Source organism: Perna viridis, chromosome 2 (genome assembly GCF_037379345.1).
Source record: "Perna viridis isolate PV_CMFRI_1.1 ecotype Kerala chromosome 2, ASM3737934v1, whole genome shotgun sequence".
NCBI lineage: Eukaryota > Metazoa > Mollusca > Bivalvia > Mytilida > Mytilidae > Perna > Perna viridis.
Window position 1 is genome coordinate 51,659,204 of NC_142446.1, and position 24,660 is coordinate 51,683,863.

Sequence of the window (24,660 nt, forward strand, 5' to 3'; positions counted from 1 at the left end):
TTTTGTTTGTATGTTTTAGTCCATTTTATACATTGATATTATCATTTGCATATCTTCGAAAATAACGCTGAATTTATTATCCTGTATTTTTATTTCGATATCCTGCATCTCTTCTATGAGTTATGATTGATTAATTCAAATTCATTAATTTCAGCGGTTGATTTAAGTTGTGATAAGTTTTAAGGTTGTCATTGTTTAGTCCTTTAGAATTCTTTACCTTTATGTTAGTTTTTGTTGTTTTGTGTTAGTTGCCCGTCCGCGTCCCGTTTTGTTTTGGAAGCCCCACCAAATTTCCTAAGGCTGTCCGACCGGGTGTAAATACTAACAAACCGAATATGTCTTCCAGTGGAGTTAGAAAACGAAAAGATGGTGGGGATAAGAAGCGTATTATACATGGAAAGAAAGCAGAGGAATCAAGTGATGAGTTGTACAAGGAAAAGACTGAGGAATCTCGGATAGTAAAAAGTCATGAACTTATTGAAAGTACATCGAAACTAAAAGAAAACGATGAGAACAAGAATGGTTCAGCAAATACTAAACTTTATTACCTGTTACTGTGTTTGGTGGCTGTTTTATCTGTTTCTACCAGATTTTACAACATTGAAGACCCTCCTCATATTTGGTATGTTTGTGTGTAATCAAGTTATGTTTTTAAATACCACCAGAATGTGGGTTTCATTCTTTTATTTTTAAAGGTTAGATGAGTTATCCTTCAGTTGAAGGAGAGAACAGTATGAAAAAAAACAGGGAAAACATGTTTGGCAATGGCATCCTCAAGGGTAAATTCATCAATCGATTTGTCCACTTCTGGTGGTGACAAATGGGTTAATTGACAATGTGATATTGTATAGCATTCAATTTAAACATATAAAATTAAAAAGTTTGTAATAACAGTGTCCATGTACGACGGTGGAGACATCTCTCTGTAATATCAGTTTATTATACATTTTATTGGACTGATAGTTTCAGCATTTCTGATTGATTCGAATAGTAAATACAAGTACATATATCTAAAGTTTGATTTCTATTTCAGTTGGGATGAGACTCATTTTGGGAAAATGGGAAGTTGGTACATTAAAAGGACTTTCTTCTTTGATGTTCATCCACCACTTGGAAAGGTAGTAGTTTATATAAATATGAAAGTAATGTGGTATAAAGGAAAATGTATTTAAAAAGTGATTTTCATTTGTATTAAATAGTACATGTACATTGTACATTTATGTGTAATAAGTCATGTTATAGTATAAATTGTTAAGGATATATGTACATACTTGCATTGTATAATATCAAAAAACATGATTTTGTTTTGCAGATTATTTTAAAATTTGTCTTGTAAATTCTAATATAATGAATTTGTTTTCAAACTAGATGTTGATAGCATTATCAGGCGTCCTTACTGGTTACGATGGTAATTTTCCTTTTGAGAAACCAGGTGATGAATTTGGAGATACTAACTACATTGGCATGAGAATGGTAAGTATATGTGTGATAGTCAGATTTCTGTATAAAGAACAGTATATACAGAATAACATCAGTTTTGAGGTCAAGACAGGAAATATCACAGTAAGCCTGTTAGGGCGAGATGTGATACTATGTTGGACATTATCCTGTTTATCAGCGATGTCAAAATGGATTTGACATATCATTGTCATTATCAATATTTTTTATCACCATGACAGTAGCCTGAGAGTGAAATTATCAGTCAGTAAGAACAATAGAAAAATATTTAGTTGCCATTAAATAATTACATGTATGTCATTTTTATTCTTTTGACTTCCCCATGTCTATGAAATTTATCTTTGATCAAACAGAGATTGAAAATCCAAGGCTGGGTATTACAAAACAGTTATAACAAAAGTTGAAAAACCAAATTGTTTTGTCAAGTCTCCTGTCAGTGATATTGTTTGTATTAAATTACCACTGTAATAAGGATCAGGGCTTCTCAATTTGTAAAAAAAATGGCTAAAAATAATCCCAAATACTATTTCCCAATTGGTTGTAGAAGGTTAGGATATGGGTATGGACACTGATAAATGTTTATGACAATTAACATTCCCTATAAAATTAATCATTTCATCTACAAATTCAAGGTTTTGTACCATCATCCAAATTTCACAATTTGAAAATAAAATGCAAACAAAATATACTAAAATGAACTTTTTTTATTATCAGTAAATCACAAAATGCACTGCTTCTTTCTTGAAGAGGTTGTCCATATAGAAACCAGACATATTCTTTGATAGTGGGGGGGGGGGTGCACAGAGTAATTGTTATTCCACATTTTTTTTCTGATGTTATGTTAAATTTATTATGATGTTAGGGAGAACAGAGATTTTTGGTATTAAAGAGGGGTGACTCAGAATATATTTTAAAGTTCCCTAGCCAATAAAATATAATTGTGAACTAAGTTATTTCCCTTCATTTTAGAAGTTTTTAGTGTGATATTTAATTCTTAGTCAGTTATAAACCAACATTCATTTTAAAAAAATGAGTTTGTGATCGCTAATGGGGGAAAATTTTTGGAAGCAAAATTTGGTATTTGACATGCCTGAGTTTTTTTAAGAACAAAGACTATAGCCTCATACTATGCATATGATTGGACAGTATTCAAACACTGAGGTATTTTGATGAACAACTATTATGACCTAAATATTCTTTTGTGATTGAAGCTAACTTTTTTTAAAAGCTTTAACTGTGTAAATGCTAAATGTAACAGCAAAATCAGTGCATCAAGTATATGTGTATTATGATTTGTTTTCATTATGTTTCAGTTTTGTGCATTATTGGGAGCCAGCTTAGTGCCATTGAGTTACATGTCTGTGTGGTTACTAACAGAATCTTTAGTGGCTTCTTCTATATCAGCAACTCTTATTTTACTAGGTAAAAAATCATTTGTTTTTATATATATTAACAAGACAAGAAATGAGGATAGAGCATATGTGGGGATATTCCTTATGTTTGCTTGTCTGTCAGTCTGTAAGCAGATGATACTTTATGAACTGTTCAATCAGATATTTTCAAACTGTCACAGGCCTTTACACAAAGATGTATAAACCATAAAATTCAAGTCAAGTTTGGTAATTGTATATTTTGAATTCTTTATCAGGAGTTATAGCCCTTTAATTCATCTGCTGGTTATTGTTACCCTATCATTTTGCACCATTCAGTTGTCATTTTTGAAAGAAGGTTGAAATATAGAATTTTTTTTTGTGAAAATGCTATATTTTAATGAAAACTATAGATTTTGATTAATTTTGAACTTTTTTATTTCAGATGTAGGGACATTAACCTTGTCAAGACATATCCTGTTGGATCCAATACTATTGTTTTTTATCATGATGTCAGTTTATTGTGTGTTAAAGTTTTCATCATACAGAACAGAGTGAGTATCTTATGTTGTCATTCAGTACATTCTTGTACTTTTTGGTTTGTTTACATAAATGTCTGATTTTATTTATTCTTCTGGTAAAGCCAAAAATAATAATAGTCTTGTTTCTTGCTCTACCTGCAAGAAAAGTATAGGGCAGGTAGGGAGGTTTACATTGAGTTAATGGGGCAATAATCTAGACTGTAACAGTGCTTGAGCCAAATGGGCACATAAAGGGTAGGTAGGGTAGCAGAAAACAGACACATTTTTTTGCCTAAGCATGTTCAAACTGTGATGTGGTCCAATCCTTTTTTCTTTCTTCTTTTTTAATATTGTAAGTTTGTAATACATGCAAAAAAATAGTTCTATCAGTTAATGTATTTTATCTATACTAAGATTCATTTACATGGGTTATTTTTGGAGAATATAAAGCTAGGGCTTGTATAGTTTATCTTTGATTTTTATTGATGAGTTGTATTGAAACCAAAATTTACTTTCCATTGAAATATTTTAAATAAAATATGTATTTTATCACAGTATGAAAGATAATAGCAGTTTTTAAAAGCTGCAGTTTTGAAGTTGAGAAAGAAAACATTACAGTTAGGACAAGATGTGACTTTCTGTAAAGACTTTCAAAACTGAAGTTGCTCCTTTTATTGGCAATGTCACAGTAGATTTGGTGTGTCCCTGTCATTGGGAATTGCCAATATTTTTTGTATCATGGTAACAGCATGAGATAAAAAATAACAGACAGTAAGAACAATGGAAAAACAATACAAAGGTTTTGACAAATTCTGAAGTAAAGCATCAATACTAACCATATTTAGTCTATTTTCAGGTCTTTTAGCTTGTTATGGTGGTTCTGGCTGGCCCAGACTGGCATATTTTTAGCATTTGCGATGGGGTAAGTAAAATTAAGAGAACAGGCTGAAGTGCCACAAAAAATGGAAAAAAATACTTAACATAGGTCTGAGAATATTTTAATTATTTATGATGTTGTATGACCCTAAGATTTTGACTTGAGTATTCTAAGTATTTTAAGTTTTTTTGTTGCAGGATCTTTATTTCAATGTATAAAATGGAAAGTTATATATTTAGATATCAGTTAAGGATGTAGACTGAGGGTAAGGGACACAACTCTTACAAATCATTGGAATGTTTGTTTTCAGCATTTTACATCAATGTCATGTAAGCAAAAATGTAACTTGGACTGATTTCATCCTTTTCCAAAGGAAAGGTTCATAGGCTTTCGTGAAATTGAATATGATACAAATATATCTCTGATTTCAAGAGTTATGTCTCTTACCTAAGGTCTACCGTAAACTTATTTTCTACTGCTTCACTTTGATGATGTCAATCTGTAGTGAAAAAAAACATATGAAAGACCTTGAAATTGAACTTACAATATTTGATTCATTCATTATAATTTTTTGTTCTAATGATAATGATAATGAAACAAATTTGTTCATTTAAGCATTAAGTAGTACTCCAGCTAAGAATCATGCAAAATGTGATTCATGACTAAAAAGTCTACATATTTTTATTTTTGATATTTTGTTTGAATAGCCATATTAAACAGAAATTTACATTCAGTTCTTCGTATAACCTGTGTTCTTAGGAGATAAAAAATATATAGAATGCACTGTAGATTTCAAAATTAAGGGCGGTAACTCTGTAAATGACTCGCAAATACAATAGAATCTATTGAAATTTCAATGTTGATTATCTTCTAAGAGGAGGCAGATTTGAATGAATAATTACATATTTCATAGTATAGACCCATAAAACAACTTAATTACAAAAATAAAAATATGTAGCCTTTTTTGGGGTGCATTACATTTTTCAGATTTTGCATGATTCTTACAAAGACTGTTACTTAACATTTAATCTTTTTCAATACAACTTTACAATAACAACTATTGAAGCAGTTTTTCTCCCAACTTCATATGGTGTCAAAGTACTGTAGATGAAGAGTCTTTTAAATTTGTTTCATACAAACCTGATTTTCTTCCACTTTGTTTGTTAACCTCGTAAAATCAGGCCTGTGTGTACTTGAAGTTGATAGTCAGTTGAAACTCAAAATTGGATATAATTTGTAACAAAGCTAAAGTCACCTAATCCCAAAAATTACACAAATTGTTTCATGAAGGTACAATTACATTTTCAAAACTGGGGAAAAAAGCTTTTTTAGAGTGAAGTTGTTTGCTGTATTCATTATAGTGAGAAAAAAATTGTCAAATCCAAAGACTTTTGGAAGTTAATTTATTTGAAACCCACAAACAAGTTCACTTGACAGAATTGGTTACAGAACTTACAGTATCGTTTGCTTTTTCGTCTGAATATAGCTGAAATATTGCTGCTCGGTCGTTAAACCCCAACAAACAAATATTTTTTCAGAGTAAAGTTTGTTGGTTTGTTCATTATATTATTTGCTGGGTACTCTACAGCTGCTGACCTGTGGTTTCTGGTTGGGCAGAAGTGTTTAGATATGGTAAATATGGTCTAATCAATTTTGAAACATTTTTAGCAATTTTGGTGAAATATTGCAAAGTTTGAAAATAGTTTATAAATTATTGTACATGTCTATGTAAAAGATGTGAATTTCCAAACATGTACAAAACTTTTATGCATTCCACACATTACTGAAATAAGCTTTTTTTTTCTTTTTATTGTACACTAGATAAAATCATTCTGATTTTTCAGGTACTGTTGGTAAAACATTTTCTGGCTAGAGTTTTGTGCCTCATCATCTTACCAGCAATAGTATACATGATCATTTTTGCTATTCATTTAAAAGTCCTAAATCATAGGTGGGTAGTGATATCATAAAAAACATACTGTGGAAGTACTTATATTCGTGGGTATCAATTTTCATGGTTAAGGGGAAAAGCACAAGTTCTTGATTCTGTCATAAATTTTAAAGTAAATAATCCTTTTCATTGGGAATCAAATTTCATGGTTTACCTTACCCACGAAATCCACAAAAATTGATTTCCCATGAACAATAGTACTTTAACAGAATACTGTAAACATATTGAATTTTTGTCTGTGTTTATTTTCACAGATTCTGTCTAAACATATAAAATGGTATTAATTATTGGGGTTTCAAAAAATGATAACCATTTTATAGTGTTAAAAATTATTTTTACGGGTGCCATTTTTCGCACTTATCTGTCAACCTCAAAAATTGATACCTTTACAATATGTTGGTTCTTCTTTTGGTAGTGTCTCTTTATAAAGCTAACATAAGTCATTTGTTTGCAAACGGAGGAAATATAAAAGTGCATGTAAAAAAGACCATGAGAATGCATTTAAAATAGTTTGTAATCTGGTTGATTTGAAAGTGATGCAACTATGTTAACATCAGCATTCATCACACACCACAAGGCGATAGTAAATTCTCAGTAACAATAGATTATTTAGAGCTCAGTTTAGACACGTTTCACTGAATAAACACATTTTATTTTTAGTGGTTCTGGGGATGGATTTTATAGTTCTGGTTTCCAGTCCGAACTCAAAGGAAACAGATTATACAATGTTAGCATGCCTGAAAGTAAGTTATATTTTGTGTTGGCAATTACACCCTTGATACCCTTACTGAAAACATCAAATTTTTTCTTTGGTCAGCAAATATAGAATAAGTCTGCCAATACATCTTTAATTTCCAATATTGTAGTGGCATAGTCAAAATGCTATACAATTTTGATTTAAACGGTGATCTTGTTATTTGTCCTTTAAACAGTGGTGCCTTTTTATTTTTTTTGTTGGAGTTATGTCCCTTTGAACTTTTTCCATATTCCAGAAGAAAATGAGTCAATCATCTTGTTATGTGAAATCAAAGAAAGATGATGGTTGCTATATATGTCATTTTTCCATCTTAGATTTAGCATATGGAAGTGTATTCACATTGAAACAAAGAAGGACTGGTGGAGCCTATTTACATTCTCACTGGCATCTGTATCCAGAAGAACATCCGCCACAACAACAGCAGGTAGCATTTTTCTGTAGTAACAGCTTTATTTATATCTATATCAGTTCACTTGGATGATCAATGATGTAGATAGTGTTACAATCTGTAAAAGTCAGCTGTTGAATAATCAATGAGTAATCGATAGTTGAATAATAGACAGTTTCATTGGCTAATCTGTTAAGATGCTTTGATATGAATACTGTGAAGTACTTTCGTTTGTTGATGCCAATTTAAGGAGGTAGACCAAGGGTAAGGGATACAACACTTACAAATCATTTGAACGTTTGTATTCAGCATTTTACATCATCAAAGTAACTTGGACTGATTTCATTCTGTTACAAATGAATGCTTGATAGGCTTTGGTGAAATTGAATATGATGCAAACATATCACTGATTTCAAGAGTTATGTCCCTTACCCTAGGTCTACCTCCTTAAGTGGTTTAGGGGAAAAACACCAGTTCCTAGATTCTTGAATTTGTTGATTTGTCAACTCTTTCATGGGAAATTTCCATTTTGCTGGGAACCAAATTTCATGGTTTACTAAAAGTATGAAAAACCACAAAAATTTGTACCCCACAAACAATAATACATTCCCAGTAAAAATTTGTATAAACACAGAATTCACAACATATTTTTTTATTTTCATCTGTTAGATATTATAGGTAAAGCTATATTGTATGTAATTAAAAACGAAAGTGTCTGATTTTCTTAAGAAATGCTTTACACATACAATAATTTATTTGTTCATTTCAAAAAGGTGACAACCTATGCTCATAAAGATGAAAACAATAACTGGATAATCAAACCAGCAGATGTTGAATGGTCCAAACCTGAGGAACCTGAACTGGTCAAAAGTGGAGACCTTGTCAGACTTGAACATGTTGTGTATGTTAATAATTCTATCTGTTAGAATATAATTATTGTATTCCCACTCATTAGAATGGGGCTAGGGCTATATTGCAGTCACTTTTTTCTGTCCATCAGTTTGTCCATTTGTTACACTTTTCTAATTTCTATACGCCTGTCTAAGACGGGATGTATTATGGTATACCGTTGTCTCTCCGTCTGTCCATCGTCAACACTTCGGACAATAACTCAAAAACACTTTCACCAACTTTTATAAAACTTTGGGGAATTGTTCATATCTATTGACGTAAGCTCCCTTTCAATTTTATAAATTTCAGAGTTTTGCTTTCCGTGTCAGGAATTTTTTTACTTAAAAAAAGGGGTGATTTTCTAGTTTTGGGACAGTAACTCAAATACACATTCACCAAATTTTAAGAAACTTCGGTGAATTGTTCATACTTATTGACATAAGCTCCCTTTCAATTTTTACAAATTTCGGATTTTTCGTTTCCGTGTTAGGAATTTTTTTACTTAAAAAAGGGGAGGATTTTCAAGTTTTCGGACAATAACTCAAAGACACTTTAACCAACTTTTATGAAACTTCGGTGAATTGTTCATATCTATTGACGTAAGCTCTCTTTCAATTTTATAAATTTCAGAGTTGTCCTTTCTGTCTTAGGAATTTTTTTACTTAAAAAAAGAGGTGATTTTCTAGTTTTGGGACTATAACTCAGATACACATTCACCATATTTTAAGAAACTTTGGTGTTGTTCATACCTATTGACATAAGCTCCCTTTCAATTTTTATAAATTTCAGATTTTTCGTTTCCGTGTTAGGAATTTTTTTACTTAAAAAAGGGGGGGATTTTCAAGTTTTCAGACAATAACTCAAAGACACTTTAACCAACTTTTATGAAACTTTGGTGAATTGTTCATATCTATTGACGTAAGCTCCCTTTCAATTTTATAAATTTCAGAGTTGTCCTTTCTGTGTTAGGAATTTTTTTACTTAAAAAAGGGGGGATTTTCAAGTTTTCGGACAATAACTCAAAAACCCTTTAACCAACTTCTATGAAACTTCGGTGAATTGTTCATATCTATTGATGTAAGCTCCCTTTCAATTTGTAAATTTCAGATTTTTCATTTCCGTGTAATGAATTTTTATACTTAAAAAAAGGTGGAAACGGCCAAGGAAATTTTTTCGTTGAAAACAAACTATTGGTGATCGACTAATAAATATAAAAGGTACATGGTAACCTTTTCAGAAAAGTGTGTTTTGAACAAAATTGAAATGTATGGGTGAAAATCAAGACTGCAAACTTAGTTAAACTTGAGGTAGCCTTGATAGTGCCAAATTTTTTGTGCATTTTTTATTTACTTTTTTGTGGGGGGAAGGATATTTGACAGGGCTCACAGTATTTCTAGTTGATCATATAAATTCATTAAAAGCATAAGGACAAGTTGAAAGGTCAACAGGTGTATCATGTGCTTAAAGTGCAGCTCTTTATTCAGTATCTATTTGAAGGAATGCTTAGATATTTAATATTATGGTTTTGCATGATTGTACCATGTCTCCTTTTTCCATGTTTGACAGAAATGGTTGAGTGAGGGTAATCTTAGCAGAACATAGCATGCAACATCTGTTTTCTTTCAAAAGATTTTAAAAAATATATAGTAACTAAAAAAGAATCTTTAAAGTGAACTTAACATTACTAGAATCACTTTGAACCTTGTTGTTAAATACTATGAAAAAGGGATATTATATTTTTGACTGGTCCATCAATCTGTCTGTTTGTCATCACTATTGTTTCCTAGATACAGCCCTTTTTTTATCGGATTTCCTTCATAATGTTGGATAAATTGTTGATAACCATGAAAGGTTGAATTGGCTTTATTTTCACTAAAATCCATTAAGGGGGGCAAATTTCTAGAGAGAGGGCTGAGGTAAAAATCTATGGATAGGAACTGTTTATTGTTTGATGAGCACCTTTATTTTTGTCATATTTTACTTCAAATATTTATGAAGTATTGGTACCCATTTAAAACTAAGATGGGATTGAATTTCCAAGAAATCTGTTGTGGGGATTTTTTTTTGTTGGGGGAGGGAAGGAGACTTATGTGAAAATTAGATTTATGCTTGTCATCTTGTACATTACATTAGTAACCAAACTATAATGCTGAAAATTATGATAATTCATCAGCATTGAATTTTTTTTCAGCACAAGAAGACTTTTACATTCCCACCGAGAGGTAGCACCAATCACCAAAAGACATTATCAAGTCTCATGTTATGGAATGGTATGTGAGATTTAGATAGAAATGTTAAATCATATTTAATAGTATTTTCTATACTTTTTTCCATTAATAGGCATCTCTTCAGGTTTAATTTAGCTCTACTGCTTTTGTATTTAAGTAGCACTCTGGCTAAATATCATGCAAAATGTGATTCATGGGTGAAAAGCCTACATATCTTTATTTTTGATATTTTGATTGAATTGCCATAGTAAACAGAACATTCAGTTTGTCATATAACCCATGTTTTTAGGAGATAAAAATTACATAGAATGTAGTGTAGATTTAAAAAATAATTGAGGTAACTCTGTAAATGACACTCAAATACAATAGAATATGTTTGATTTTCAATGTTGATTATCTCCTAAGAGCAGACAGATTGGAATGAATAATTACAAATTTCATAATAAAGACCCATAAAACAACTTAATTGCAAAAATAAAAATATGTAGCCTTTTTTGGGGTGTATCACATTTTTCAGATTTAGCATAATTCTTACAAAGACTACTACTTAAATGATAGTTATATTATGTAATTAAAAAAAAATTGTCATCAAACCACCTGATTATACATGTTACTCTACTTATTGTTATATTTCAGAATGGTACAGGTGATGCAAATGATATTTGGATCATAGAAGTAGTAGGTGGGTCCACTGGTTCCTTGGTACAGACCGTGAGGTCACAAATTAGGCTGATACATTACCATGTCAGATGTGCACTTCAGTCTCATGATAAAAAATTACCGAAATGGTAAGTTAGTTAGAAAATTATCTCCTATTCTATAATTGTGTTGACATATTAAGATCATTATGGTTAACTTTTTAAATCACTCAAGCCAGTAAGTTAAACATTTGACCCTTTCATGCAAATTTCCTGAATAGGCTTATTTAGCTATTTCCACTAGGTAGGTGCAAGACTTTCCCGTAAAAATTTTGTTGAAAAGAAGCAGCATTTACCTCAGGGAAGTACCGACTGAGCCTGCTCAGAATATTAGCACAAAATGGTCTATTTCCTGACAGAAGCAGATGTTTTTTTTTAGAAATTAATATTGTGAAAAGGCTGTTATAATCTTTGATTTATTCTTTATACTGTAAAAGTACTATTGTTTGTGGGGTACCAATTTTCGTGGATTTCATGGGTAAGGTAAACCACGAAATTTGATTGCCAAAGAAAAGGATTGTTTACTTTAAATTGTATGACAGGATCATCAAAACCATGAATTCAATAATCTACAAACCTTTGCTTTTCCTCTTAACCACGAAAATTGATACCATGAATATAAGTACTTTCACAGTACATTGGGTAAGTATTAAAAATTAAACTTAAAATGACAAACATTAAGTATTTATCATTTACAGCAAGTAATATAGTTCACTTCACAAAATATTGTTGGTCTTCCCTTGATTAAATGACTATTACCTGATTAACTTTCTTAGGTAGTTAGCTAGACAATAGACGAAGAGATTTAATGTTTCTATCAAACTTATATTAAAACGCCTATGAAATAATAGAAAGTTTAAATCTCCTTGTTGTCAAGTTACCAAAGATGTTTCATCAGATAATTGTCATTCAGTCCTTGGAAGACCAACTCCCTGAAGCTAACTATATTAATAGTTTCACTTCATTAATTTTGGGGCCTTTTACAGCTTGCTTTATAGTATGGGTTTTGTCATCTTATTTTTGTATATTACCTGCTGTAATTACATATTTCAAGGTTATTTGTATGTCTTTTTAAGTTTACACATATATTTGTCTAAGCCTTGTACACATTTATTTGTAGGGGTTGGGAACAACTTGAAGCGACATGTAACCCTAATATAAAAGACAAAAAGGCATTGTGGAGTATAGAAGAAGTTACAGATACCAGATGTAAATCTCTTGTTTATTTTATCTGTTACATAAGCAAAATTGCTACATATGTTGTCATATGGAAGCACATGTTTAGGATCATTGTTGTAATATATGTTTATAAAAACACATGTTTTAGAAAATTATATGAAAACCATACCCTTTTAAACATATAATTACCTTATGATTTTTATTTCTTTTTTTTTTCAAGAATTAATTTGTTAGTCCATATGATTTCCATATGTTATTCAAGGTGGTCTTAAACATGTGAAAAAAGATTTGGTAAACATGTTTTTTCAGTGAATCAGTTCACAAGTCCCTCAGACAAAAGCCCCCCATTAGAAATTATTTTACTAATTTTGTAAAAAAAAAAATATCATTATAAAATGACTTAAATTGAAATAATATAATATATATATATGATTAATATATTTTTTTTACTTTTTGTTTCTTTTTAAGACATTTAAGATATTTAAAAAGAAAAGGGAAAGAAAATACCAAAAAAAAATGAATTATTCAAATACACAACAAAAAAAGAAAGAAAATAAAAAAAATAAGAATCATTCAAATACTTCTGAAATATACCACGTAAAAAATAACAAAAAAAGAAAAACCAAAATGACCCCCAAAAATATGTTTTTACACATCAAGCATGTTATAAGAGTGGGGAGGGGGCTTTTGTCTTGGTGGCTTATATCCTACACTCATTTTTCGGAACATATAAAAAACATGTCTGGCAAAGTTTCCTTTTACCCCACTACATAGTTTTACTGATCAAAAGTCTATTTTGCTTACTATCCTTATTCATTTAAGTAGCACTCCAGCTACGAATCATGCAAAATGTGATACATGGTTGGAAAAGCAACATTTTTTTAATTTTGGTATCATGTTTACAATGTTATAGTAAACAGAAATTAACATGTGGCTTTTCATGTAGCCCTTGGTCTTAGATAAATAAATTACATTGAATGTATTGTACAATTTATGATTAAGGAAGGTAACTGTAAATGACATGAAAAGTGGAATGAATAATTGTACATTTCATCACATAGACACATAAAACAACTTAATTGAAATAAAAATGTGTAGCCTTTTTGTGGAATGTATATTATATTACAAAATTTGCTACTTAATATTTGATATTTGGTTCTTCAGCTCAAAGACATATTGCTTGCATTATGAAATTTTAACATTGATGCTGGCTATTTTTCAGAATTCTTAAAAATAAAATAACACTTTCAACTAAAATTGTAAAATTGTATAAATAAATAGTTTCTGAATGTAAAAGCATAAATTTCATATGACCCTTCCCTAAAAATATATTTCAACAAGAACAATGTATGCTTCATCTTCAGTGCCAAATGCCAGTTTTGAATTATATTCCCCAAGCTATCTGGAGAAATTCTTAGAAAGCCATGCTGTAATGACACAGGTAAATATGCACTTTATTTGTACTATATTTGTGGAAAACATTAAAAATGTACCCATTCACCTTTCTCAATGTTTTCTGCAATGGTTATATGTTATTTGAATTTAATTGTTCTCTTTCATCATTAAATTACATGTCTCGTGTTCATATTTGTTGATACTGCTGAAGCTGGTTAATGCAATTTAATAGTTGTGTTAGATAATATTAAAAATATATTCACTTTCTCAATGTTTCATGAAATGGTCTTATGCATTTTACTTTTTCTCTTAAAAAAGATCTCTTCAGCCGCAAAATTACAGATTTCATGTTTGTTTTTGTGTAACGCCTGAATTTTTTTCAGGCAAATTAATGGTAGGTTTACACTTAATATTTTAGGGCAATAGTGGATTGAAACCAAAGGAAGGGGAGATAACTTCAAGACCATGGCAATGGCCTATTGACTATAGGGTAAGTAGTAAAACTTTTGTTGTATAATGAAAACTCTCAATATAATATAAAATAGGTGATTGACTCCAGCAAGCACAATATATTTTGTTTCATCATTTTATGCGAATTTGGTGAAATCGTGTAGTTTTGTTTCTTTTTTAAATTTAGTAAGTACACAGTTTTTTAAATGTTTTATTTTTTCTAGCACTATTTATGAGGAATGATTTTTTGTCTGCTTTTTAGCAGAATTCCACTATTTCGATTCTGGATTTTACTGGTACAATTATTTTTTTACTGTATATTTACTTTCAATTTTGCCAGTTTCCACTTTGTTGGTTGATCTCGTAAAATCATCCCTGTTTTATTCCAGTTTTACACATAATACTGGCTGTATTTATCTCTTTCAGGGACAGGTGTTCTCTGGAAAAGACCATAGAATATATCTATTAGGCAACCCTGTAATATTTTGGGCCTGTCTTGGATTAACTGTTGTATTTATATTAGCCTATAGTTTAGACACTATTAGAGCTCAGAGAGGGACTAAAAGTAATTTATACTGGAAAGGTAATGTCTTCATTATATCATTTCAAATTTCAGTACATGCCTAAAAATTGTACATTTCAGGTGAACCTCTATTTTCAGCATGTTATAAGTGGTAAACATTCTTTTAACATGTGATCGTTGATTTTTCTATTTATTCACTAACTTATGCTCTGAGAAACTGACTCTTTTTTTTGGGGGGGGGGGGGGAAATTGTTAACATTTTTGCTTAATATATTGAATGCTTTAATAGGTAAAATATCAATAAGAGCTTAAAACTAGCAATGATTTTCTAAAAAGTCTAACTGCTTAAAAAATTGTCAAAAACTTCCTGCATTCCATGGGAAAGATTACCATAGAGTTTTTCAAAACAAAATCAACAAAGACAAACTTACAAATATACTAATAAACATTGTCAATTCTACATTTCACCTGACACAAGTAATTGTAAAAATATATTGTGCATCCTTGAATGATTTTTGTTTTGTAATTATATTCTTTCCTGTCTTGAGGACTTTGAAAAACAAAAAAAGTTATCTTAAATTATTTATTAAACTCATTTAATTTGGTTATTTTCAGCCTACAAGACCAAGATGTTTAGTGCTGGTTGGTGGTTATTCCTAGGTTGGGCTCTGCATTACCTCCCTTTCTGGCCAATGACCAGAGTTTTATATTTTCATCATTATTTTCCTGCATTCCTCTTTAGTGCCATGTTATCAGGTAGGCATAACTTAAAGTGTCCTTATGATGGGTTGTAATGACTTTCAGGGATGATTTTTTCCACTTTTTAGCGGAATTTCACTATTTAAAATCCAAATTTTACCATTATGATTCTTTTTATATTGTATAATTTGACAATTTCCACTTTGTTGACCTCCTAAAATCATCCCTGGGATTTTTAAATGAGATCAATACTAATGTAGGATTAAATAATATTGTTTGGTGAAAGGAGGCCCTGCATGATCAGTTACCAGTACCCATTATTATATAGGTGAAATTTTACCTTAAAATCTCCCTGCCTGTTCAAAATATTGCATGCTTTTTTTTTTAACAAAACTGAGTTGACTAACTCTTGATCCTGCAAATGAAAATTTATCTTGATAGAAAGGCAAACTCAGGTAATAGATATCACCAAAAATATTACAAATACTTGTAAAAAGCCGTAAATTTAGTCTTAAGTTATAACATCATGATAGATAAAAGGAATTAGGATGTCATTAGTGGCATTTATGATATTTTTAGGGCTGCCCATTTACCACAGTGTGCATACTGTCTCGTTTTTTTGCAATAGCTAATGATAAAACACTAGTACGTGTTTCATGATTTGGAAACCAGGTGCCCAGAACTACATATATACATTTCTCATTTACATATGCTTTGTATTTTTATATCTTATATGTATGTTTAGTGAATATGTAGATATCTTTCTAAAAGTTGTAGCTTACAGCTGTTTTTTTTTTTTTTGTAAACTATCATGAAAATTTGTTCTTTATTAAATACATGTAACTTGCTGGTATAGTATAAAACTTCGGGTTCCTTTGTTATTTGAAGGTATAGTCTAAACTGAAACCCCTATGGACTTTAAAATTAGTTTAGTTTAGACAGGTGTTTGGTTTACCAAGGTTCAAAATACATTTAAATTGATATAAAGGGGCTTAAAAAAGTGTCTGGTTTAGACAGGTCTTCAGATTATTCAGGGTTCAACTTAGACAGGTTTCACTGTATTATATAAGATTATGTTACCACTTTGATTGTTTACTAGTGTAATCACAGATTATCTGATTACTTTATGTTCATGTGTAATGGTAAATTATCTGATTACTTTGTTATTTTCATGTGTAATAACATATTATCTGATTACTTTGTTATTTTCATGTGTAATAACATACTATCTGATTACTTTATTATTTTCATCTGTAATAACATACTATCTGATTACTTTATGATTTTCATGTGTAATAACATATTATCTGATTACTTTGCTATATTCATGTATAATATTAGATTATCTGATTACTTTGTTATTTATAGGTGTAATTTTAGACTACCTGATTACTTTGTTCTGTATAACAGTTCCTGTTCAGTTTTCAATGGTGGCTTTCAAGGGTGGTATAGCATTCATCTATATTGTTTTATGTTGGAGGTAGGTATTAGTTTGGATTTTTTTTGCTGTATAAATTGACTAATTAAAGTAAAGCCTTGCATTTTGTTATTTGCTGTGGGTATTAGCTTGTTTTATATGGCTGCAAAAAATTTGCTGTTGTGTATTGGTATGACGCTGTTAATGTCATCCCTGTTGTCCCCCGTGTCGTCATCTCAGTGTTGTCGTCCATAGACACTTGGTTTATGTGCGATAATTTGAGTATTATTTGGTTGATCTTCATAAAAGTTTATTTTAAGGTTCCAATCCACCAGAGACAGGTTGGTGTTGACTTTATGGGGTTACAGCCCAAACAGTTTTGAAATTAGGAGCCAAAAAGGGCCTAGAACAAGCATTTCATATTTAACTATACATATACAACTCCAGTAAAAGCATAGGAATGTCTATGATATTGTATCATAATATTCTGTACAAAATGTACTACAATGGTCAGTTGTATATAGATAATTTTCTAGGTCAGAGGTCATGGTCACAGTAAACCTACCCCTCTAAATTCATTGATATAAATATGAAACTCCAGAAATAATTTTGACCAAATAGGTCCCATGCAACAAAGTTGCAATGTCATTCCCTTCCTTCAATCTTTCTTTGTATATAACAAATCCTCTCAAATTACAAAACAAAATTTCATGAAACGTGGTATGTAGTAAGGGCACAATATGCAGGTTACCAGGAAATGTTAATTCCTCAAATTTTGTGGTAGTTTTGCTTCTTTGAACTTAGTTTCCAGAAGCACATGACTGATACATCTTTTAATTGCATCTCTCCTCAACTACTGCCATCACTATGTGTCTATCACCAGTGGTTGGCCATTAACTTTTTCAAACATCTTCTCCTCTGAAACTACTGTAACCTAACTTTGCTTGAATGTTCCTTAGGGTATTTTAACCATCTATGTGGAGATTTTTGATCTGGCAAAAAACATTGCCACTGTTACTAAAAATAGACAAATTGCAGAACTTTGCAAACAAATGAAAAACATTGGACGGACCAATGCCATAATTACAGAAAGGTCTGTTGACAAATGAATGAGTTATGGGTTCTGAAATGGATTTTTTTCCTGAAGTTTACATTTCCTACTTTGAAAATCTACTAGATGGATTGAAACAAAACTTAGCATGAATAGACCATAGAAACAAATTTAAGAATTTTGCAAATAACTTAAAATCAGTTTGATTTAGCTGAAACATGAAGTAAAATTGTTTAGCATGATGATTTGGACCTATGCCAAAATTTTCAGAAAGATCCATTGACGGATGAATGAGTAAAGGGTGTTGAAATTGATTTTTTTTTTTCTTTCGAATTTTACATTTCCAACTTTGAAAATCTTCTCCTCTGAGACTACTACTACGATGGATTGTAACCTAACATGGCATGAATGTTTGTTAGGATATCTTGAATAATCTGTGTGAAGATTTTTGATTTGTCAAAAAACTTGACCATCTTTATTAAACATTGAGGATTTGTGGAAATAACTTGAAAACCAATGGGTTTAGCCAAATTTTCATTGGGTAAAAGTGATAAGTATTGTGTGACGGATCTATGCTGAATCTGTTGATGGATGTTGGAGTTATTACCCTTGAAGAGTCAAAAAAGGATTATGAGAGATTTATTTTATAATAAGAGAACCGGCTGGATAACTAAAATGCTCTCAATTGATTGAATGATTCTTGTGACAATAGTACAGTAGGGTCAAGAGTCCAGCTTCAGACAACTAAAGAGACTATTTTTGACCAAGTGAGCAATTCAGGCTCTGTAGAGCTTCTAGTTAACTATTTGTTCAATTTTGAAAATAGAATATGTATAAGATTCCTCGTGAAAATTCCTGCCTACATTTTACAATCAGATTTCAGATATATCTACAGTTTAGTAGTTCAATCCCACAAAGGTCTTTGATTAGCACCCAAAAAAGCAGAATAGCTCTCACCTTTAATTGAAGTTCTAACTTTGTGCAGTATTGTGTCCATAATGGACTGTAAGTCCCTATGTAGTCAGAAACTAATATTCTGTCACCATGCTGTAGTTAAATCATGCTGCACTTCTTGAAGCTCTTTATCTTTTTTTTAATTCAGAGATTTTTTTGCTTTCATTTATTGCTGATGTCAAAGGTGAATTGCACAACTTCAACAAACTCATTACCATATATTTTTATAAGCAGTAATGTTTGCTAGCAGTGCTAGTAGTTTAATGCTTTACCCACCCCCCCCCCAACCCTCACAATGTAACAATGTAGGTATGTGAACATACACGTAGCAAGTCATTCTTTAGTCATCAAATTCCTTTGAAAGATCTCTGAAGATAAAGCAATGACAAACATAAATCTGGACAGCAGGAAGTCTATTCATAAAGTAATAATTATGTAATATCATTCTACATGCTTTAGTCTTTAAGGCTAGATATTGGAAATTTTTTTTTTTTTTTTGTTTTGTTTTGGTTTAAGTTGAACTTAATTTTGACCAGTTTTTTTTTGGTTTTGTTTTCTATTAAGTTCACATGGTTGTATTGGTACATTGAATTTTTATGTGTGGACTAAATGAACCATGTTCTTTATACTACCCCTTCTATGAATATTTTGTGAACAAAGGGTAAATGCATGCAGGAGGTAATACCTTTCAAGTTTACATACCAATCCATTTAAAATTCAGGCACTTTAAATGGTAGAGGTTATTCAAGGTGAAGATAAACCCTACAAACAAATAATGTTTTTAAATGACATTTCCTATATTTTTATGCAGCAATAGTTCTTTCAGTTTCTGTATTCAGATCTGAGAAGAAAAAAAAAACACATTTGTTCAACCAAATCAGTAACCATAACTCTTGCAAAGTGACTATTTCATACACAATCTGTTCAATTTTTATCTCAAAACTACAATAACCAAATAACAATGTAAAAAAAAAACGGTTTTGTGGTCTGTAACTGATTCTGAATGAGAAATAGAATAAAATTGAATTTTGTGGATTTTTAGACATACATGAATTACCTCCTGCAATGACTGATCCATAGGGGGATGCAAGGGGTTTGTACCCCCCCCTCTTTTTTTAAAGAAAATTAGACATTTTCATGTATAAAATTGACAAAAAAATGGCAAATACTGTCCAAGCACCCTCCCCTTTTTCTGAGGAACCCAGGCTGGCACTCCTCTTTTTCATAGTGTCTGAATCGGCTAATGTCCTGTCTGATTTTTATAAAGACTATTACATATAATTCTATAGATGCATAGTCTTATTGTCATATGATCTATCTAACAAGTGTAAACATTAGTCTCATATTTTCCCAGTGTAATGTAGAAACTGCCATTGTGTAAATATGAATTGTTTATCAGATAAAAGCTTTACTGTGTAGACAGTCAATAATAGTAATCATTCACCACTGAAATATGTGGTTTGATACAATTAAACAAGGTGTATCCATCTATGAAGTTATAATGGCATACTTTATTAAATGTGATATTTAACACCCAATTGATTGCTCAACAGGCTATGTTATTGTTTATGTTAGTTTTTTGTACCGAGTACATTATATGCTTATGTTTTGTAACTATGTGAACTGCAGACATTGATTCAGGTTATTTGAAAAGGGGGGTTTAAGGCTATTGTTTGTCAATTTCAGTCACAGGACCATAAATATTGTTTTTATGTCTACAAAGTTTGAGGTTTATAACAATCTCCCTGTCTGTCCATCTGTTCACATGTAAAGTTTTTTTGTTAAGTACTCTTCTTGTTAGCTCAACTACTCCTAAACTGCTCAAACAGATTTTTATGAAATTTTACAAGAAGGTTGGGCATCATATGCAGATATGCATGAAGAATATAATTATGTTGGACCAATCCCAAGGGACATGAGCCAATTCAAAGGTTTTAAATTCAATCATATCTCATCCTAAACCGCTCAAGGGATTTTTATTATATGATAATTTTATTGGGAGGTTAGACATGAAGGAATATAGTTATTGTAAGATGACTCCAAAGGATTTAATCCTACTGAAGAGCCTAACATTTTACTGCATTTGAGGCCAGGATATTCTGTTTGTGAGCTTTCTCACTGTATTTCTAGAGCAGATCTTGTATGGATTGTGTACATCCAAAAATAATTTCTTAGTTCTAAGGCCCTCCCTCTCTTTTTTTTTGGAGGTTTTTTAATGCTGCTGGTGAGAAATAACTCCTTGGAAAACATGTACAGTACACTGAAATTTGCAATATTTATATGATTGTAAATAACGGTATGGTAATAATAGTGTTTAATTTCTTGCTCTGTTCTAAAAGACACTTATGATATATACTTTATTGTGGCTGATTTGTAGTTAAAGTCCTTTGTATCATTATTATTATTTTTTCAGCTTTTATTTGTTTTATCCATTAACATATGGAATGTCTGGACCATCAGCAGCAGAAGAGGGGAGTCAGTGGAGAAGTATCAAATGGCTTGATTCCTGGGATTTATAGTATAGAACTTTTAGTTTTTGTAAGAGAACTTCCTGTTCAAATGCAAAGTCACACCTTAGTTTACATTTACTCAGGATACTAGATCTGTTGGTGGAAAGTTTACATTCCTGATTTGTTTTACAAATAAGATCATTGCTCTCTGAATCATGTTTCGACACAGGTAGTATTGTGTTCCTCAAATACAAACAATTTTAACACCTTTTTCAATGCATTCTTTAGGATATAGTGAGCAATGAAGTATTGATCCATGTAAAAATCAGATAGATCCAGTAGAAATAGTTATACATTGCAGAACTTTTTATCATTTCAGTCCATTTATTAAGTAATCCATGTTCCCAGTTTGTAGTGGAGTCCAAGTTGCTCATTTGCTTTTGTTACTTTGTATGTATTGTTTTGGTTATCTTATGTTCATTGTTGTGTGTCTGTTTTCTAAGTCTGGTCTTTGTCCCTGGATTACATTCTTTTGATTTGTGCTATAATATTGGCTCCCATGATTACTTTTAGATCCCAGAAACAACCCTTACATATGTATACCCAATAGTTACAATATAGGAGGATGAAGGATTTCTTAATTTGTTGTAATGTTTTACTAGTAATCTCCTGTCATCTTTTTTTACCTATACAAGCAGTCTGAAATTTATACCCCCACTCAACGAGTTGGTAGTATATTGAAATCACCATGTTCCATCAGTCATTCTGTCCATCAAAAATATGTCACAAATATTTCAACTCCCTGTTTATGGATTGATTTCAAATTTGGAATGTGGCTTCATATGGTTTTGGTTGCTCTCCAATATCCACTTCCTGTTTTGTGAGACTTTGCCATTTTTCACTATATGGAAAGAGTTGGGTATACCTACTAGCATGACAACACAATTTCTCTATAGTAAACACAATTATTTGTGTGAAAATTGAATTTATTTCAATAATCAAGAGTCCTGTAACACTTGAAAGTAGGTCTACCTACTTCTATTCATCACCTGCATGATTTTTACATGGACATGTATTGAAGCATTGTCAATGGGCCAGTGCTATGAGATGATATGTAACTTGTATATGTTTCAATGTCAAATTTATATTCAAACATAGGTCTAGTAACTCCTATGTAACCTACCTGATTTTTACATGGACATGTATTGAAGCATTGTCAATGGGCCAGTGCTATGATATGTAAATTGTTTATGTTTCAATGTCAAATTTATATACAACGTAGGTCTACTAACTTCTATGTCACCTACCTGATTTTTACATGGACATGTATTGAAGCATTGTCAATGGGCCAGTGCTATGAGATGATATGTAACTGTATATGTTTCAATGTCAAATTTATATACAAACATAGGTCTACTAACTATTATGTCACCTACCTGATTTTTACATGGACATGTATTAAAGGAATAGAAATTAAGACCAGTACATGTACTATGAAAATGATATGTTGTGTGTCTCATTGTTAAATTTTTATGGAACAATGTGTGTACATGTAAATATGGGCTTACAATGAATTATTTAAAAATATATGATGTTTTCTTACTAGGTTATTTATATGAATGTATGGTTACTTCTAATCATATATTTAATGCAGCTTTATATTTATTAACCTAGTCAGTGGTTGTGTCAATCAAAGTATGCATTTACTTGTTATAAGTGGGATTAAACATGTTTAAACATATTTATTGACTTAGAATAATTAAAGATTTGTTATCTGTTTTTTTATCATGCTGTATGTATCTACACATGTTCGAAGAAATATATCTATGAAATCAATTTTAATGTTGCGTTAAACACCTGATCATGGTTTGAAAGACAAGGATCATGTCACCTACCTGTCGCAGATATTCACATACTTATTTCATAAATTTAAGATCAGCATTGAAATATTACGCAATTTTAGATAGAAGTACATAAGTATTAGTCACATTTCTAGATCAACACTGAAGTGCTTCAGCCTGAGAATCTGATAGAAACGTGGCTGACAGTAGTGACTGATCCAGTTTGGGAGGGGGAGAGTTATGAGGGTTGGAATTCCCATTGTAAAAAAAAGTTGGTTAATTTTATGCAAAAGTTGGGCAAAAAACAGCATGAAAACCCCCTTTTTCACAATTTCTGGATCTGTTCCTGGGCAGTCTGTACAGCTATGTGATCATGGTAAAGTCTGTGGACTATGATTCAAAAATATGTTGCCTCAATATTTTGTCAATTGTGGAAGTACTTGAGTCATATCTTTTGTTATCATTAATGTGAGGGATTGTAATTTTTTTTATTTGTTGCTTCATCATGCACTGATGCTGTGATTTAGAAATTGCTTAGGACTTGTACAAATATAATTTACCAATACAGTATTGAGTATCATAGCCTGAAACTCAGCTGATTGTAGGTTTACAACATAAACAGATTTGTTACCTCACCAAGTTAGAATAAAATTTATCAAATTATTTTATCTTGTTATATTTTATCAAAAATTTCTGAAAAGCTATTCATTTTGAAACTGATACATTTATAAAGATCAAAGCAGTACTGTTAACCTCAGAGTGATTATTTGTGTACTATGTCCTATGCAATGATAAAATAGATATTCAAAACAAATATTGAAACCATGGTATTTCTTATTTATTAAATGTGTTCATTGATATTAAGTACTGGAATCAGTAAGAATCAGGCAAAATTGAAAGATATGATGAATCATGCTGATATAAATACACATGACAATGTGGGCACTTAGTTTATGATATATTGCAGACCAACTTACAGTTTGTTTATCATTGAAGTATCAGAGAGCAGATCAGGGCAGATCAAGACACTTTGAAAAGGAGGGGGTGCCATCCAAAGGGGGGATGCTAGGACATTATTTGCCATTTTTTTGTCAATTTTACACATGAAAATGACAAAGTTTCCAATAAAAGTGGGGGATGTATCTCTGGATCTGCAATTGACTTCCAAGCTACAATAGAATGATATCGGAATAGTGAGTTGTCTCCCTTTGATGACATTGCATATAATTTATACCTAAAATTAATGACACTTGAAAAATGTAATAGCATCTCTGAATTTTAAAAAAACTTTGAGTAAGATTTCATGGAAAGACTTGTGTATTTTTTCCACCATGATTCACCCACTGCCTGATTCTTACAGAAAATAGCACTTGAATATTTTGATCTGTTTTTTAATGTTTTATTGATGATGCATGCCATATCATTGACCCAAGTGAACAAATGAGGTGATCTGATGCAAGGGTGGGGCATTTTTATATTTAAAGATATTTATACAATAAACTATAGACAACTTTTTTTTTATTTTTAAAAGCCCTTACCTTGTACTTAGAAATGTTTTGCAA

The 24,660-nt window shown here is 31.0% G+C and overlaps 1 protein-coding gene across 1 annotated transcript; it reads left to right on the forward strand.

The window, feature by feature from the left end:
• The first annotated feature begins 87 nt into the window (after positions 1–87).
• LOC148625695 (protein O-mannosyl-transferase 2-like) lies at positions 88–24,612 on the forward strand. Its single transcript, XM_088569392.1, has 20 exons — positions 88–622; positions 1,034–1,118; positions 1,369–1,473; positions 2,772–2,880; positions 3,274–3,382; positions 4,206–4,271; positions 5,765–5,858; positions 6,071–6,177; positions 6,838–6,920; positions 7,249–7,358; positions 8,096–8,223; positions 10,405–10,483; positions 11,078–11,229; positions 12,260–12,348; positions 13,683–13,759; positions 14,132–14,203; positions 14,590–14,746; positions 15,302–15,442; positions 16,754–16,865; positions 21,221–24,612. Exons 1-20 carry the CDS (start codon positions 336–338, stop codon positions 21,324–21,326), a joined length of 2,268 nt encoding a protein of 755 aa, XP_088425518.1. The 5' UTR covers positions 88–335; the 3' UTR covers positions 21,327–24,612.
• The last annotated feature ends 48 nt before the right edge of the window (positions 24,613–24,660 follow it).

Bases quoted from the DNA above. Each gene is read 5' to 3' on its own strand.
- LOC148625695 (XM_088569392.1), top strand. From the start codon at position 336: ATGTCTTCCAGTGGAGTTAGAAAACGAAAAGATGGTGGGGATAAGAAG. The intron at 1,119-1,368 runs GTAGTAGTTTAT...TTTTCAAACTAG, and splicing joins TTCATCCACCACTTGGAAAG to ATGTTGATAGCATTATCAGG. The intron at 1,474-2,771 runs GTAAGTATATGT...ATTATGTTTCAG, and splicing joins ACTACATTGGCATGAGAATG to TTTTGTGCATTATTGGGAGC.